At 44.2% G+C, this 16,760-nt stretch overlaps 1 protein-coding gene across 4 annotated transcripts in view; it reads left to right on the top strand.

Annotated features, from left to right (window-relative positions):
• Positions 1-16,760, top strand: part of LOC144504689 (homeobox protein Meis1) — a 246,016-nt gene that overhangs the window by 127,474 nt on the left and 101,782 nt on the right. For all 4 annotated transcript variants that reach the window (XM_078230406.1, XM_078230405.1, XM_078230403.1 and 1 more), the window contains exon 9: positions 13,050-13,126. In XM_078230406.1, the coding sequence (XP_078086532.1) occupies positions 13,050-13,126 (77 nt within the window). The remainder of the gene's footprint in view (positions 1-13,049; positions 13,127-16,760) is intronic.

Here is a 16,760-nt window from a genome sequence, read left to right as displayed (position 1 = left end):
TCCTTCTGCACTGTATGATTCTATGATAACTGACGAAGGTAGTCCACACTTTTCTGCCGAATTGTAAATCCACAGCTGAGGGATCAGTTAATGGCGGATGAACGCTGTAGACTCTGTCGACATATTAGTGGAGCTTTGTACTTGCGCCCACTTTGTATTGTGCTTCCATGCTGCAACCTTTGGATTGGTCCAAAAGATCTTTCTAGAATGCTTCCATCTGGGTCGATACTATCATGATATCCATGATCCTATCAGCTAACTGCCGTGAAGTCATGAATTCATGTCTTTTGTCTCGGAATCTAGTTATGAACTGTCAGTGGTCATGTTGGTTGTTGCCTAAAGGACATGAATCCCAAATCGCAAGTTAAGCTTCACTCACAATTGATCTGTGAATGTTGGCCATGTCTTGTTCGAGTTTTTTTAAGAGGGCTGTCAGACCAACTTGATGTGTTCAGTCTGCGGAGGCTTTTATTGCCCACAGCAAGTTAAATTTTAATGGCTTGTTTATGGAAATGATGAGGTCCAGAAAACACACTTAGTGGCATCCTCTGTCCTCCCCGCGGTGTTTTTCTCGGTAGCAGGAGGTGGTGCACTGTTGGCCGGTGACGAGACCTTCTGGTCCCGCCACTGTCAATGGGATTTCCCATTGATCCCACCCCATACTGCCAGGAACCATGTGCCGGGGTTGTGCCATCAGCGGGTCCAAGAGATTCCGCTGGTGCAAAGAGCTGGAAGCTTGCGCCCAGCATGCTGCCTTATGAGACCAAAGTAAAATTAGATGTAATTTATTACTTTCCTCACTCTTGCTCCTACACCCAACCAAGCAATCAAGTTGGCCAGTTTAATTGGGATGCACGTGTAATGAGTTGGCAGATTCCGAAAAGGGGCAACAGGGGCTTTCCCTCCATAGTCACTGCCTGACAGCTCTTCACTGGACTTCGAGGTGTTAAAGCACATCAAACGGTTGAGGACTCTGGGTCTGTACTTGTTGGAGTTTAGAAGGATGAGGGGGGGATCTTATTGAAACTTACAGGATACTGTGAGGCCTGGATAGAGTGGACGTGGAGAGGATGTTTCCACTCGTAGGAAAAACTAGAACCTGAGGGCACAGCCTCAGGCTAAAGGGATGATCCTTCAAAACGGAGATGAGGAGGAATTTCTTCAGCCAGAGTGTGGTGAATCTGTGGAACTCTTTGCCGCAGAAGGCTGTGGAGGCCGGGTCATTGAGTGTCTTTAAGACAGAGATAGATAGGTTCTTGCTTAATAAGGGGATCGGGGTTATGGGGAAAAGGCAGGGGAATGGGACTGAGAAAAATATCAGCCATGATTGAATGGCGGAGCAGACTCGATGGGTCGAGTGGCCTAATTCTGCTCCTATGTCTTATGGTCTTATGGTCTAAATGAGAAAGCACTCCCTACAGGGCCACAACATTATGACACCACCTCCACATTGCCCTAATTGTTCATTTGTATTGTAAGATCTGAAGTTAATTTTGTTTGCACTCCTAATGCGCCGCAGCTCTCCCAGCGGCCTATGGCATATCCTTTGTCAAATTCCCATTCGAGTTGATTGTTTGCAAATAATTAAGTTTTTAAGGGATAGTGGTTGGAAACAAATGTGCATGGCAAATTAGACATCCGAATCATTATACATCGTACGATGCAAAATACACCTGGACCGTGTGAGGTGGCTCTGGTGATTCAAGTATATTTGACTACAAATATCTTTCGTCAAATATTTAGGTAGTGAGAGTTGCATGCTGGGGACTGTGAGAAGAGTGAGGGGATAAAGCATCAAGTGCAAAGTTCAGCCGCTGGATTGGACCCACAATGCAGGAGTTTAAAGAGATATCTGCCTTCAGAACAAACTCTCTGTTGTCTTGGCAGCACTGGCAGCTTTGAAATCTGTCCTTTTGCTTATCTCCGGACGATGATGCGATGTCTGCCTGGGTGTATGGGACAGGATTTGCTCTGCTTGTGGGTGGGAAGGCAACATTAAATGGAATGTTTGTATAGCAGCCTGGCCCATGGCAAGTTGGTTCAGTGTAAAGTCATGGGTTTCTATCAAGGACAGTAAGTCATTCAGTACTTCTAATTTGACAAGAGTTTCGCCCTCAGAATTCTTTTAGTACCGCATCAGTTTATTTTTAAAAAATGGTGTATCCCTTTTCTCCCTGTTATTTTGCTTTAGGTGGGTGGGGTAACTGTGTGAAGTCATGGTTTTCATGTGATTAGAGCAATTATTATTTCTTTTTAAGGCATACTGGCAGGCAACAGGCACTGCATTAAGCAAGAAATCAGCTGATGTCGAGAGCTTGAAGTTGTACATATTGATGTCTTTCTGTATTTTGTTGTTATTTTTAACGTGGGCATGTTATTCTAACTGTCGACCAATCCTGCCTTTTTAAAAAGAACCACCAAATACTTTCCATTTCAGACCAGAGACACAATTCCTGAAGCCCAATAGCTGGAGGCAGTGCATCAATTAAGATTTAGCACATCATATTAGACTCGGTTCATAGTGATTATCTAAAAACCAAATCACATGAAAAGTAACAGATTTGGGGACAATGATTAAATAATAAACAAGGAGGTTTTGTCTATTTTTGAAAATGAAGGGCAGAGAATTTGATCTTGGAACAGACAATAAGGCAGATTTTGGGTGGAGGACTATTTCTGATTTGTCCTGTCAATTCTTTTCAGAGCTCCATTGAAAGGGTCTGGATCTTAACTGCCCATTATTAGCTGTCCATCTCCATACTTGGGACATTTTTTGCAAAACGTGCCGATTTGATTTTTATAACAAAGCTCTCATTTTCCTGAAAGACATTCCAACATATCTCCCAAAATAACGTCACATTTTTGGGACTTCAAAGATTTGAGTCACATTGTTTTGAGATACAGTGGTTACCTGTAGGTGTGGCATGGTGGCACAGTGGTTAGCACTGCTGCCTCACAGCTCCAGGGACCCGGGTTCGATTCCCGGCTTGGGTCACTGTCTGTGAGGAGTTTGCGCGTTCTCCCCGTGTCTGCGTGGGTTTCCTCCAAGCTCCGCTTTTCTCCCACAGTTCAAAGTTGTGCGGGTTAGGTGGATTGGCCATGTTAAATTGCCCCTTAGTGTCCCAGGATGCATTCGTTAGAGGGATTAGCGGGGTAAATATGTGGGGTTATGGGGATAGGGCCTGGATGGGATTGTTGTCGGTATAGACTCAATGGGCTGAATGGCCTCCTTCTGCAATGTAGAGATTCTATAATGATTCTATGATCTGCAGGGGTGGCACAGTGGTTAGCATTGTTGCCTCACGGTGTCCGGGTTTGATTCCCGGCTTGGATCACTGTATGTGCGGAGTTTGCACGTTCTCCCCGTGTCTGCGTGGGTTTCCTCTGGATGATCCGGTTTCCACCCACAGTTCAAAAGACGTGCGGTTAGGGTGCATTGGCTGTGCTAAATTCTCCCTCAGTGTACCCGAACAGGTGCTGGAGTGTGGCGACTAGGTGAATTTCACAGTAACTTCATTGCAGTGTTAACATGAGCCTACTTGCGACACTAATAAATAAACTTTACCTCTGAATCATCCTTGGGAGGTACAAAAGATGCAACAGTAATCAGTAAAGTCGAATTGCTGGTGCTGTTAAGGCACCGGTTCAGGTTGGGCACAATGCTGAGTTTAATTTTAATGCTGCCATTGTGGTGATAATGTTCGCAGTGTAATAGGTTTTACAGTGTTGGACCACAGGGCAGATTCTGCTAACACAGCAAGGGGTGACTGCTTAGCCGTTTAATGAAGACTCAGTTTGCCAGTTGGCACAATAAAATGGTTTTACTGTGTTGATCTGGAATTCTTTAACAACAATTGTAGAAAACATAAATACAAGGTTTTCTTGAACTCAGAAGATCATCGCACTGTCTAGCTGAGTTAGATCAAAGTTCAGAATGATTATAAAGGGAATCTTTGGGATATATAAAAACGCTGTGTTTTAAACACTTGGAAAAGACCCTGATAAAGTTACAATAAACACAATGTTATTTTTACAAGAAACAGGAAACTCTCCGAATCCTGCAATCTGTAACTACATGAGGTAATGGAAATGTGAAAAAACAGTGTGCTGGAATTAATTGTCGTATCTAACCACTTACTCAAGAAACTAGAAAGCTTCAGAAAGTACTCTAGATTTTCATTGTAATGCTGTCTTTCAGATCCTGGTGATGAAGAGGTGTGATTGGATAGTTATTGTTTGATTTCTATATTAAGAGAGGAAATGATTAACATTACATTTTTTATCTGAGGCATGATATGTCAAAGGGTATTTTTCTTTTATTCTTTCATGGGACATGGGCATTGTTGGTTGGCCAACATCTGTTGCCCATCCCCAGTTGTCTTTGAACTGAGTGCCTCACTCAGCCATTTCAGAGGGCAATCCATCACGCAAACCAGCCTCCCATCCATTGACTCTGTCTACACTTCCCGCTGCCTCGGCAAAGTAGCCAGCATAATCAAGGACCCCATGCACCCCGGACATTCTTCCACCTTCTTCCGTTGAGAAAAAGATACACAAGTCTGAGGTCATGTACCAACTGACTCAAGAACAGCTTCTTCCCTGCTGCTGTCAGACTTTTGAATGGACTTACCTCGCATTAAGTTGATCTTTCTCTACACCCTAGCTATGACTGTAACACTACATTCTGCACTCTCTCGTTGCCTTCTCTATATTTTGTCTGTATAGTGCGCAAAAAACAATACTTTTCACTGTATGTTAATACATGTGACAATAATAAATCAAATCAAATCAATTAAGGATCAACCACATTTCTGTGGCTCCGGAGTCACATGTAGCCCAGGGTAAGGACGGCAGATTTCCTTCCCTAAAGGACATTAGTGAACAAATGGGTTTTTATGACAATTGATGATAGTTTCATGGTTAATGTAGCTTAAAAGTAAAGTTAAAGTTTATTTATTAGTGTCATAAGTAGGCTTACATTAACACTGCAATGAAGTTACTGTGAAAATCCCCCAGTTGCCACACTCTGGCGCCTGTTCAGGTACACTGAGGGAGAATTTAGCACAGCTAATCCACCTAACCAGCACGTCTTTCAGACTGTGGGAGGAAACCAGAGCACCCGAAGGAAACCCATGCAGACACAGGGAGAGCGTGCAGACTCCACACAGACAGTGACCCAAGCCGGGAATCGAATCCAGGTCTCTGGCATTGTGAGGCGGCAGTGCTAACCATTGTGCTACCATGCCGATCCAAGGATGCATCATAACTTAAGTTACATTTTTTTAAAGTTGCATTTATTTAGTGCCATTCTCAAAGTGACCTAAAATGTTTCACAGCCAATGAAGTACTTTCAAACTGTACTATGGGTGGCACAGTGGTTAGCATTGCTGCTTTACAGCACCAGGGACCTGGGTTCAATTCCAGCCTTGGGTCACTGTCCGTGTGGAGTTTGCATGTTCTTCTCCGTGGGTTTCCTCTGGTCTCCTCTCACACTCCAAACATGTGAAGGTTAGTTAGATTGACCGTGCTGCAATTAGCCCCTTTGGAAAATCCCACCCAAATCATCTGTTCAAATGAGTGTAAATGGCAGAATAATGGACAAGTGTGTCTGAAAGCAAAAACAATCATGAGCAAGATTCAGATTGGCACGTGGCAAAAAAACAGATTCTCGGACAAGGAATTCTGCAAAGCAGTCACCCAATCTGCGTTTGGTCCTCCCAATGTAGGGAAACCAGATTGTGAGCAGCGAATACAGTCGACTTAATTGAAAGTACAAATCCGTTGCTGTTCTACCTGGAAGGAATCCAAAGATGTGCAGGTTAGGTGGATTGGCCATGCCAAATTGCCCCTTGGTATCCCAAGATGTGTAGGTTAGGCGGATTAGTGGGGTTATGGGGATAGGATGGTGGGGGTGTTGGGCCTGGGTAAGATGCTCTGTCGGAGAGAGGGTGCAGACTCGATGGGCTGAATGGCCTCCTTCTACACTGTAGGGATTCTCAGTGTTTGGGGCCTTGGACAGTGAGGTGAGTGGAAGCAAAAGGTGTAACTCCTGCTGTGAGGAAAGGTGGGTTGGGAATGAGGTATTGGGGTGATTGTGAAGTGGGCTAGGGTGTCACAAAGGGAAGGTCATTTTACAGTGCTGACAGTGTTAGAATGTAATCAGTAACAAATTTGTACTGGACATAATGTGACCAATGGGAACAAGATGTAAGGGTCAGCTGACCCAGTAAAACATGGAACCAGAGTGATGTAATAGTCAGCTGACCAGCTGATTCGCTATAAATAAAGAACTATGTAGAATTGTGGGGAACTTGGAGTGGCCCAGGGCGAGACCCCAAGTTTGGAGTAATGATGTTTCTTTATTAAACCCTTTCTTTGATTTATAATTTGGAGTAAGTTTTGTTGTTGTTTCATTAACTGCATTTTGAAGCGCTCTTTCTGAGGAAACATACAGGGGTGGAGAGGGGAAGACGGTTTTGGTGGTGGTAGGAAGCTGAAACATTCTAGAATTTAACAAAGGATAACCAAGAAATTGATGAGGAAAGAGAGTTCATCGAGACCAAACCAGCAAGTAACATCAACCAGAGTGTGAAAGCTTGTATAGTTATATGAAAAGAAAGAGATTAACAAAAGGAAACATTTGTTCTTGAGAGGCAGAGACAGGAGGAATTATAATGGGGAATAAGGAAATGGCAGAGACATTAAACAAATTCTGAGGGGGCGATCTTCCCGAGGAAATTCTAAGTGCTAAATGAGCGTGAAAACAGGAGAGAATCGCTCTGATTTTATTTTTGGGTGAGCTCTCAGACGCAATTGTACAGCACTTAGGAAAAAAAGAGCCCAGATGTGATTCTCACCCAAAGGGGAAGGGGGTGGAGCCTAATCTCTCTGGGAAGCCGACTGCTGAGTTATAGGGGGCACCATTGCACTGGCACCCCAATCTCCCAGTGCAGTGTGTACACAGTATACTGGGAGATCTGTCACTGCCCCCTCCCCCACTTCTTGCCCCCCCCAGACTAAGCACCCTCCCCTTCAATCGCTGATCCAGGCATTGCCTCCATTCCCATCAGCGAGACCATCACGTCAAGTCTCTGTTGATGGGGACCATACGTGATCCTCACCAGTGAGGACCTCCACTGGTGAGCAGGTATGAACAAGTGACGTTAGCGTCTGGGATTCGCTGATTATATTTAAATGAAGTTTTGCATATTGAAATCAGCTGTGTGCCCTTTCCGACGTGAAGCCGATTTCGCCGACAAAACATTGCCGGGAACATCGCGAGAGCCGGGAAACTGGGCGTGAACCCAAAATTCCGTCTCTCTCCCGATCTTATCAGCTCACCACTCTGATGGACGGGTTTGATGGGCCGGTAAGGTTGCCCCCTTTGTGTCCGTCTTCATGTTGGAAAACACCAAATCCTTTCAGAAATGATAAAGAAACATTAACCTGGTGCAAATCGGGAACTTCGGAATATTATTAGTCAGGAAATAACACTGAAGAATTTACTGGGACTAAAAGTTGACAAATTCCCTAGATTTAGATCAACACATACCGGCCGGGATTTTACCGGACGCCCACCCTGATTCCGGGGGCGAGGTTCGGAGAATGACCGGGCGAGATCGTACGAGCCTTGGGCGGACGTTCCAATAAAATTCTGTCATGGAATCTGTCACATCCACCTGAGAGGACAGATTGATCCTCTGTTTAATGTTTCATCCAAAAGAATGCCTCCTCCAAACAGTACTGCACTCCCTCGGTCCTGCATTGAAGTGTCATCTTCAGTTATGTGCTCAAGTCTGTGGGATGGCAAAAAGAAAACTATCCAAGGCTGTAAATTTGTGTGCTGTAGTGTTATTCCAGCGCTCTGTGTGAATCTCATGACTTTAAATTGTCTCATTCAGTGCTAACACCATTGACTGGCCTTCAACCACCAGGATTTGCTTTAGTATTGTCGAGTTAACCCTTTCAAACAAGACAAAATCTCCTACCCTGTAACCTCCCCAAGCCAGGATGCTTGGGACGAAGTCATTTCTGGATTTTGGAATATTTTAGATTATAGAATGACATAAGAATCCCTGACCACAAATATGAACACTGCAGAGAAAAATATTTATCTGGAACATAAAAGAGTGATAAAACATTATAAAGCAGTGATAGCAATTGTCTTCCTTTTCCAAATACTATCTCCCATGTTTGCAAGCTGCTTCTTGATGCCAGAAACCACTGAGACACCCACTTCATACATCTCACACAATCTTTTCACTGAAGCACCTTTATCTACTTTCTTTATGGCTTCCACCTTTTCCGATATTGTCAGCTTATCACACTTACGTTTTCCTATGTTTTCTTAGATGTCTTGGTGAGGTTCTTAAAAAAAAGCAAACTGCATTCTGAGGATGCATGTGTCCTGATCAGAAACACTGCTGCAAAAGGAGGGGAAGGGGGAGAGAAAGGGAGACACACACAAACAGCCACAGAGAGAAATCAAAAGAGCGAGAGAGGAGAAATAGACTGATAAAGGGAGAACAAGGGCGAAAGACAAACGGAAACAGAGATGTGGAGAAATGGGGGACTGACAGAATGAGAGAGAGAGACAGAGAGAGAGAGAGGGATCCCCACAGAAGGAGTCCGAGACAGAGAGGGAAATCGAGTGTCTTTGTAACCTCGTGCTGTGTTTTCCTGCACAACAGTCACTGTGGCAAGTCAGCCCATGCTTTCTCAATTTGTTGCATCACCAAGGAGTCAAGTGGCAAGTTGGTGGGTCTACTCTAAAAAAGTTCCAAACAATTGGTCTTTCTGGACTTTGGATTTCCGATATTCTGTAGCTGAGCAAGCAGTTCAGATGGGTGCAGTATAAAGAATTCGCTGATCTACCTGCCATTAACAACAAACACGTGCATTTTTGATTCATTCGTGGGACATGGGCATCGCTGGCTGGCCAGCATTTATTGCCCATCCCAGGTACCCAAAGGCAATTGAGAGGCAACCACATTGCTATGGTTCTGGAGTCACATGTAGGCCAGTCAAGGTAAGGACGGCAGATTTCCTTCCCTAAGGGACATTAGTGAACCAGATGAGTTTCCTGACAATCAACAATGGTTTCATGGTCATCAGTAGATTCTTAATTCCAGATATTTTTATTGAATTCAAATTCCTCCAGCTGCCGTGGCGGGATTCGAACCCAGGTCCCCAGAACATTAGCTGAGTTTCTGGATAGCGGTAATGCCACTAGGCCATCACCTCCCCTGTATGAATATACAAAGATACGAACTAAGAATAGGCCACTCAGCCCCTCGAGCCTGCTCTGCTATTCAGTATGATCATGGCCGATCTGATTGTAACCTCCCGCCTACCCCCAACAACCTTTTGCCCCCCCTCCCCCCCTTGTTAATCAAGAATCTATCCACCTCCTTAAACATCATTTAAAGACTTTGCTTCCACTGCCTTGTGAGGAAGAGAGTTCCAAAGACTCACAACCCTTCGTAAGAGTGTTCTGATTCAAAATTTGCCACAGAGCCACGTTAGGAGATGTTCAGGCTGTTGACACAAACTTGGTCAAGGAGGTAGGTTTTAAGGATGAAGGAGAAGATGAGAGGTTTAGGGAAGGGAATTCCAGAGCTTAGGGCCCAGGCAGATGTAGGCACAGCCACCAATGATGGAGTGATTAAAATTGCAGAATCTGAAGAGAGCAGAATTAGAGGAGAGCAGAAATCTTGGAGAGCTGTGGGGCTGGCGGAGATAGGGAGAGGGCGAAGCCACAAGGAGATTTGCATACAAGGATGATAATTTTAAATTTGATGCTTCTCCTGACCAGGAGCCAGCGGATTTCAGCAAGGGAGGACATGATGAGTGAGTTAAGACACAGGGCTGCAAAGTTTTGGTTGACCTCAAGTTTACAGAGGGTAGAATGTGGGAGAGGAGCCAGCTTCTAAATCTAGCAACTGCTACAGGTACAACATTTGTATCCTTGTGACATTTGCAAGTAACTGAAAGGAATGTTAAGTAGTGAATGTTTCGCAAGGTAAAACAAAAAACGCCTGTGTTTCACTCATGGTAATCCCATGATTACTGACATTGCACACACCAGGGCCTCACTCGGGCAGATCAGAAATTCCCACCTGAGATCAATGGAGATTTCTGTTGTTGGATCCTCACCCGCGCCGATTCCGTGGCGGTCAAGGTGGTAGAGTTCCAGCCATTGTCTCTGAAAGCTGTTGGCACATGCAAATTTCCATTCAATGTCAATGCAAATTGATGCAGGGATAGGAGTGGTGCCCAACTCCCGTGTGCACAGGCTGCAGGATAACTTGAGCCCACTGCAAAACTGTGTTTGAATAGTTCCCTGGTAGCTCATTAAGCAGAATTTTTCTAATGAATGAGAGTATGGGCTTTATGCTCGCATTCTCAAAGACATTAAGAATTAATCAGGCTGGGAGCAGAGATTGAAGTAAGTCTAATACATACACCCCAGGACACCGCCTTGGTGAACTCACTGCCCACGATGTGCAGCTCACGGTATTACTTGCGTCTGAGGGTATACAATGATTTCTACACCTACTATTCTGAGGCTGGAGGTGCAGCTTGGCAGCTATGTTGTGTTCTCCGATTCGAGAAACTACGAAAAAGATCACATCAATTATTCAAGACAAAATAAGAAATGCACAGCAGGAATGCTTTTTTGAATGTTTGTTTTAGTGAACTGAGAACTTAATTTCATTAATTATTTATTAGTGTCACAAGTAGGCTTACACTAACACTGCAATGAAGTTACTGTGAAAATCCCCTAGTTGCCCACACTCCGGCACCTGTTTGGGTACACTGCGGGAGAATTTAGCACGGCCAATGTACCTAACCAGCGCGTCTTTCGGACTGTGGGAGGAAACCGGAGCACCCAAAGGAAACCCTTGCAGACGTGGGGAGAACGTGCAGACTCCACACAGACAGTGACCCGAGGTCAGAATCGAACCCGGGTCCCTGGCGCTGTGAGGCAGCTGTGCTAACCACTGTGCCACCGTTCTGCATGTTTTTGTGGTAGAAATACTTTTCACTCCCCTTCTGAAGGAAGGCAGAAAATGTTATTGTTTTTACTTTAGATTTATGATAAAACAGTGAAGTGAATTTTCGCCATTTCAAATTAAATACAAATCTGTTCAGGTGACTAACCACTGTGCCACCGTATTCCTGGCACGGTGGCACAGTGGTTAGCACTGCTGCCTCACAGCGCCAGGAACCCAGATTCGATTTCCAGCTTGGGGCACTGTCTGTGTGGAGTTTGCACATTCTCCCATCTCTGCGTGGGTTTCCTCCGGGTGCTCTGGTTTCCTCCCACAGTCCAAAGATGTGCGGGTTAGGTGGGTTGGCCATGCTAAAATTGCCCCTAAGTGTCAGGGAGACTAGCTAGGGCAAATGCATGGCGTTATGGGGATAGGGCTTGGGTGGGATTGTGGTCAGTGCAGACTCGATGGACCAAATGGCCTCCTTCTGCACTGTAGATTCTATGATTCCAACAGGCATTCTAACAAAATGGTCAGTATTGCATTAAGCTGCATTCAAAACTATTTGTTAATGGTTCAGAGGATGTGGGCATTGCTGACAAGTCCAGCACTTATTGCCCATCCCTAATTGCCCTTAAGAAGGTGAGCGGTGAACTGCCTTTTTGAACTGCTGCAGTCCCTGTGGTGTAGAAAGTGCTGTTAGAGAGTTGAATTACAGGATGTTGACCTAGCGACAGTGAGTGAATGGCTATATATTTCCAAGTCAGGATGGTGTGTGGTTTGGAGGGCAACTTGCAGGTGGTGATGTTCCCATGCATGTCATAGAGGTTTACAGCAAGGAAACTGGCCCTTCGGCCCAACTTGTCCATGCCACCTTTTTTTTTCAAGCCCCTAAACTAATCCCAATTGCCCCCATTTGCCCCATATCCTTCTATACCCATCTTACCCATGTAACTATCTAAATGCTTTTTAAAAGACAAAATTGTATCCACCTCTACTACTACCTCTGGCAGCTTGTTCCAGACACTCACCACCCTCTGTGTGAAATAATTGCCCCTCCGGACACTTTTGCATCTCTCCCCTCTCACCTTAAACCTATGCCCTCTAGTTTTAGACTTCCCTACCTTTGGGAAAAAATATTGACCATCTAGCTGATCTATGTCCCTCATTATTTTATAGACCTCTATAAGATCACCCCTCAGCCTTCTATGCCCCAGAGAAAAAAGTCCCAGTCTATCCAGCCTCTCCTTATAACTCAAACCATCAAGTCCCAGTAGCATCCCAGTAAATCTTTTCTGCACTCTTTCTAGTTTAATAATATCCTGATGAAGGATATTATTAAACTCACCTGATGAAGGAACAGTGCTCTGAAAGCTCGTGATTCCAAATGAACCTGTTGAACTTCAACCTGGTGTTGTGAGACTTCTTACTTGTAGATGATGGACAGGCTTTGGGGAGTCAGGAGGTGAGTTACTCACCACAGAATTCCCAGCCTCCGACTTGCTCTTGTAACCACAGTGTTGATCTGGCTGGGTCCAGTTCCGTTTCTGGTCATCTGCTCTGGTTTTATTATGTGACAACGGGGTCAAATCTGTTATTATTTGAAAACTTTTGGCATGGTGTCATCAGAAGAATTCCAGTGAATGTACTTGAGATTCCCAGGAAAGTTTGGGTGGTTGTTTTACAAAAATTAGAATTTTATAATATCACACACCCGAAGGATAAATGGGAAGCAGATACTAATTAATTTTTATGGTCTTCTGCGAAATTGCCTGTCTCGTTCTCTAATAAACTTGAGTGAGCAGGTACAGCCAGCATCTTAATTAATGTAGCTGTTTCCACACTTCAGTTAACTTTATAATTGGCTTCCCATTTGCTGCCATTAATTAGATGATTTCAGATCCCACTAATGCTTAGGAGACTACGGTACCTCAGCTTACTTGCGTTAATTAATGAACATATTCCAACTTATTGCATTTTCGCGGTTGCCTTTATAAGTTCTTTTCGCTGATTGCCGAGTCTTAACTTGTGCCTCTTTGGTTTGCCATCCTTCAGCACCCTTATCCATCAGAAGAACAGAAGAAACAACTGGCTCAAGATACAGGGCTTACAATTTTACAAGTGAACAACTGGTAGGTAGTTTGATTGTGTTTACATACAGACAACACTGAAGCCTCTGGCTAATTACAACTAATGAGCTGCCAGAAGACAACACACCTTGCTGCCGATGGAGCTCCCTTGGAATAGCTGGGGAGAAAAAGTATTCCCTGTAGATAATCCCGTGACTGCTTTGATTTTATTGTCCTCCGAATATGTGTACGTAAGGTAAATTTAATTGGATTCCAACAAAGACATCTATAAGGAAATAATTAGGCTGAGGGCCCCCCCCCCCCTCCCTCCACCATGGAAAATGGTCACGTTCTGAACTTGTTTTTTTCTGTTCGGTCAATAGAATTACTGTCCAGATATTATCATTCTGTCTAAACACTGATTGGCAAAGGCATCATCAGGGAAATAGCTTGCAGCAGTCTCTGGCGTTAAGCTTGATGTGTGTGAGGAAACGGAATTATCTTCAGTGGATACTGTCATTAACCCAGGGTGCTTCAGTGTCTTGTGTCGTTTCAACTGTGTGTTAATTCAAGCTCCCGGACACTTCTGGCCCATTCCTAAATGATGTCATCAACATTCTGCTTAGGAACAGAAATATGTAGTCAAAAATATAACCAAGCAAAAAGGATATTATAAATAGCTCCTTCTCCACTCTTTACCACTGGACCTGAAAGAAAATAAAGTGCGATGGCTTCTTTAAACTTGAAGTGTCACTGTCACATTTTAAGTGTCGGTTTAACAAGGTCTAAACTGGCCGTCACACTGTTGCAGCAGTTTAATTAACTTATATTGGATAGAAGTGGCGGAATGTTTTATAGTGCAAAAACCAACCTTGCCATTAATTCCATTTCCACCACATCTGTTAATTAATCTTTGTTCCAATTATATGATGAATTGTGGACTCAGAGGGGATGATTATATCCTAACACGTGCACAGACCATAAGACCATAATATACAGGAGCAGAATTAGGCCATTTGGCCCATCGAGTCTGCTCCGCCATTCAATCATGGCTGATATGATTCTCATCCCCATTCTTCTGCCTTCTCCCCGTAACCCTTGATCCCCTTATTCATCAAGAACCTATCTATCTCTGCCTTAAAGACACGTAATAGAATCGGGTGGAGTGTTTGGTTTTTTGCACCTGCCCCAATATTACTCGTTGACTTTAGTAGAGAGTACAATCGGGTGGGGTGTAAAAAATAACATTGGGCCCAATCCCAACAGCTTCCTAACTGGCTGGGGGAGGGGGTAAAATCACCTCAATTGGACTGGTTGTATTATCAACGTTTGACTTGATTCCGTGTGTTCCCCTCCCAGTGAGTGAGTTCGGTTAAAATTGGGCCCAAAGTATTTTGATCCCTTACAGTTGCAACAAGAAAATGGAATAAATCTTTTTCAGCTGGCGTGGAGACCGACAATGGAAAATGAAGGGAAAACTTGATAGAAGGTGTTCAAATCTATTTCTCTTTCCTATTGGATCTCCCTCATCTCTTCCTTTCTGCTATCTCTCTCTCTTTCTCCTCAATCCTCTGTTCCTCGCTCTCCAGTTCTTGCATCTCTTCTATTTATCACTACGTCCCCCTCCCCCCACCTCTCTGTTCTTCTCACGCTCTCGTTCCCCACGTTCATTATCATAAGGATGAGGAGACGGAGAACATTCACCACTTAAACTCGGTCACAAGTGAATAAAAAAACAAAGCAGACACTCTGTATAATATTATTGAGATTGTAATGTAATTCTGACTAAATTAAATTGTTTGTAACTTTATTGTGGAGGATTTGGATAGGGTAACAGGGAGAGTTGGTAATCAGAGGACACATATTTCAGGTGTTTGGCAAAAAAACTGGAGGTGAAATGAGAATTGTTTGAGTCGTTGTGATGTGTAAGGCACTTCCTGACAGGTAAAGTTTATTTATTAGTGTCACAAGTAGGCTTACATTCACACTGCAATGAAGTGACTGTGGAAATCCCCTAGTCGCCACGCTCCAGTGCCTATTCGGGTACACTGAGGGAGAATTTAGCATGGACAGTCCACCTAATCCGTCCATCTTTGGACCGTGGGAGGAAACCAGAGCACCCGGAGGAAACCCACGCAGACATGGGGAGAACGTGCAGACTCCGCACAGACAGTCACCCAAGCCGGGAATCGAAACTGGGTCCCTAGCGCTGTGAGACAGCAATGCTAACCACTGTGCCACCATGCCACCCCGAGGAGTTTCAATAGCAACATTCGAAAGGAAATTGGATAAATGGCTGAAGAGGAAAATGTGGAGAAAGAAGAGTGGAATGGGATTAATTGGAAGCTCTTTCAAAAAACTAGCACAGGCGCAAGGGGCTGAATGGCCTCTCTCTCTCTGTATGCTCTATTACTTCATCTTACCAGTATTCCAGGTTATTGATGTTTAGGTTCACAAAGGTCAAATAGAATGATAAGTATATTAAATAAGTTCCGCTTAGCAGGAACAAGGGATTAGAGGGAATTAGGACACTGCTCTTTCTCATTTGGAACACCGCCATTCACACTTCTCTTTAATGATTCCAAACCGACGTCAGTTGGGTAATCTTGCATCAATTCCCAAAGCAATGCCCAGAACTTGGCAGTGAGTTTCCACCTGAAATGCCAGAAAAATGACTGATGTAAGACATTAAGAAAAAAATATGTTTTGACACAAAGAATAGAAAAGAAGCTGGAAATTACAGATTAGTCATCCCAAAATTGTTAGTGCAGGAAGTCAGCAACATCAGATGGCCTCTAGCTTGTGTAGAGTAGGCGTGCTGTGTTGGATGTAGTGAATGGGCTATTCTGCGCTGGCTCCTTTAGGTTCCAAAATTGTAATTACACTAGATTATGGAACACGGCAAGCCAGGCCGACTGGGGTTAGCTGTAGCTTGGGGTCAATGACTGCCAGTCTAGAGGGAGATATGCCGCACACATGCACGCACAACTGCACTGTGATGGTTATGGTTTTAATGCTTGTACGAGGTCGACTAGCATAGAATCATAGAATCCATTGAATCCCTACAGTGGAGAAGGAGGCCATCCCTACAGTGGAGAAGGAGGTAATTATGAGGCTATTAGGAGAGAATTAGGAAACATAGGTTGGACTAGGAGATTACAGGGACTGGGAACGTCCGACATGTGGAGTTTTTTCAAGGAGCAGCTACTGCGAGTCTGTGATAGGTATGTCCCTGTCAGGCAAGGAGGAATTGGTAGGGCTAGGGAACCGTGGTGCACCAAAAAAGTTTCTTTGTTGGTTAAAAAGAAAAAGGAGGCTTATGTTCGGATGAGACGTGAGCACTCGGGTAGTGCACTAGAAAGCTTTAGATTGGCTAAGAGGGAGTTGAAGAGCGAGCTTAGAAGGGCTAAAAGGGGACATGAGAAGACTTTGGCGGATAGGGTTAAAGAGAATCCTAAGGCGTTCTATAGGTATGTCAAGAACAGAAGGTTGGTTAGGGCAAGTTTAGGGCCAGTTATAGATGGCAGAGGGAAGTTATGTGTGGAACCGGAGGAGATTGGTGAAGCATTGAACCAATATTTCTCTTCGGTGTTCACGCAAGGGGACATGAATATAGCTGAGGAGGACACTGGGTTGCAGGGGAGTAGAATAGACAGTATTACAGTTGATAAGGAGGATGTGCAGGATATTCTGGAGG

The sequence above is a fragment of the Mustelus asterias genome, chromosome 15, assembly GCF_964213995.1.
Source record: "Mustelus asterias chromosome 15, sMusAst1.hap1.1, whole genome shotgun sequence".
Lineage (NCBI taxonomy): Eukaryota > Metazoa > Chordata > Chondrichthyes > Carcharhiniformes > Triakidae > Mustelus > Mustelus asterias.
This window is presented reverse-complemented; position numbering and strand designations above follow the sequence as displayed.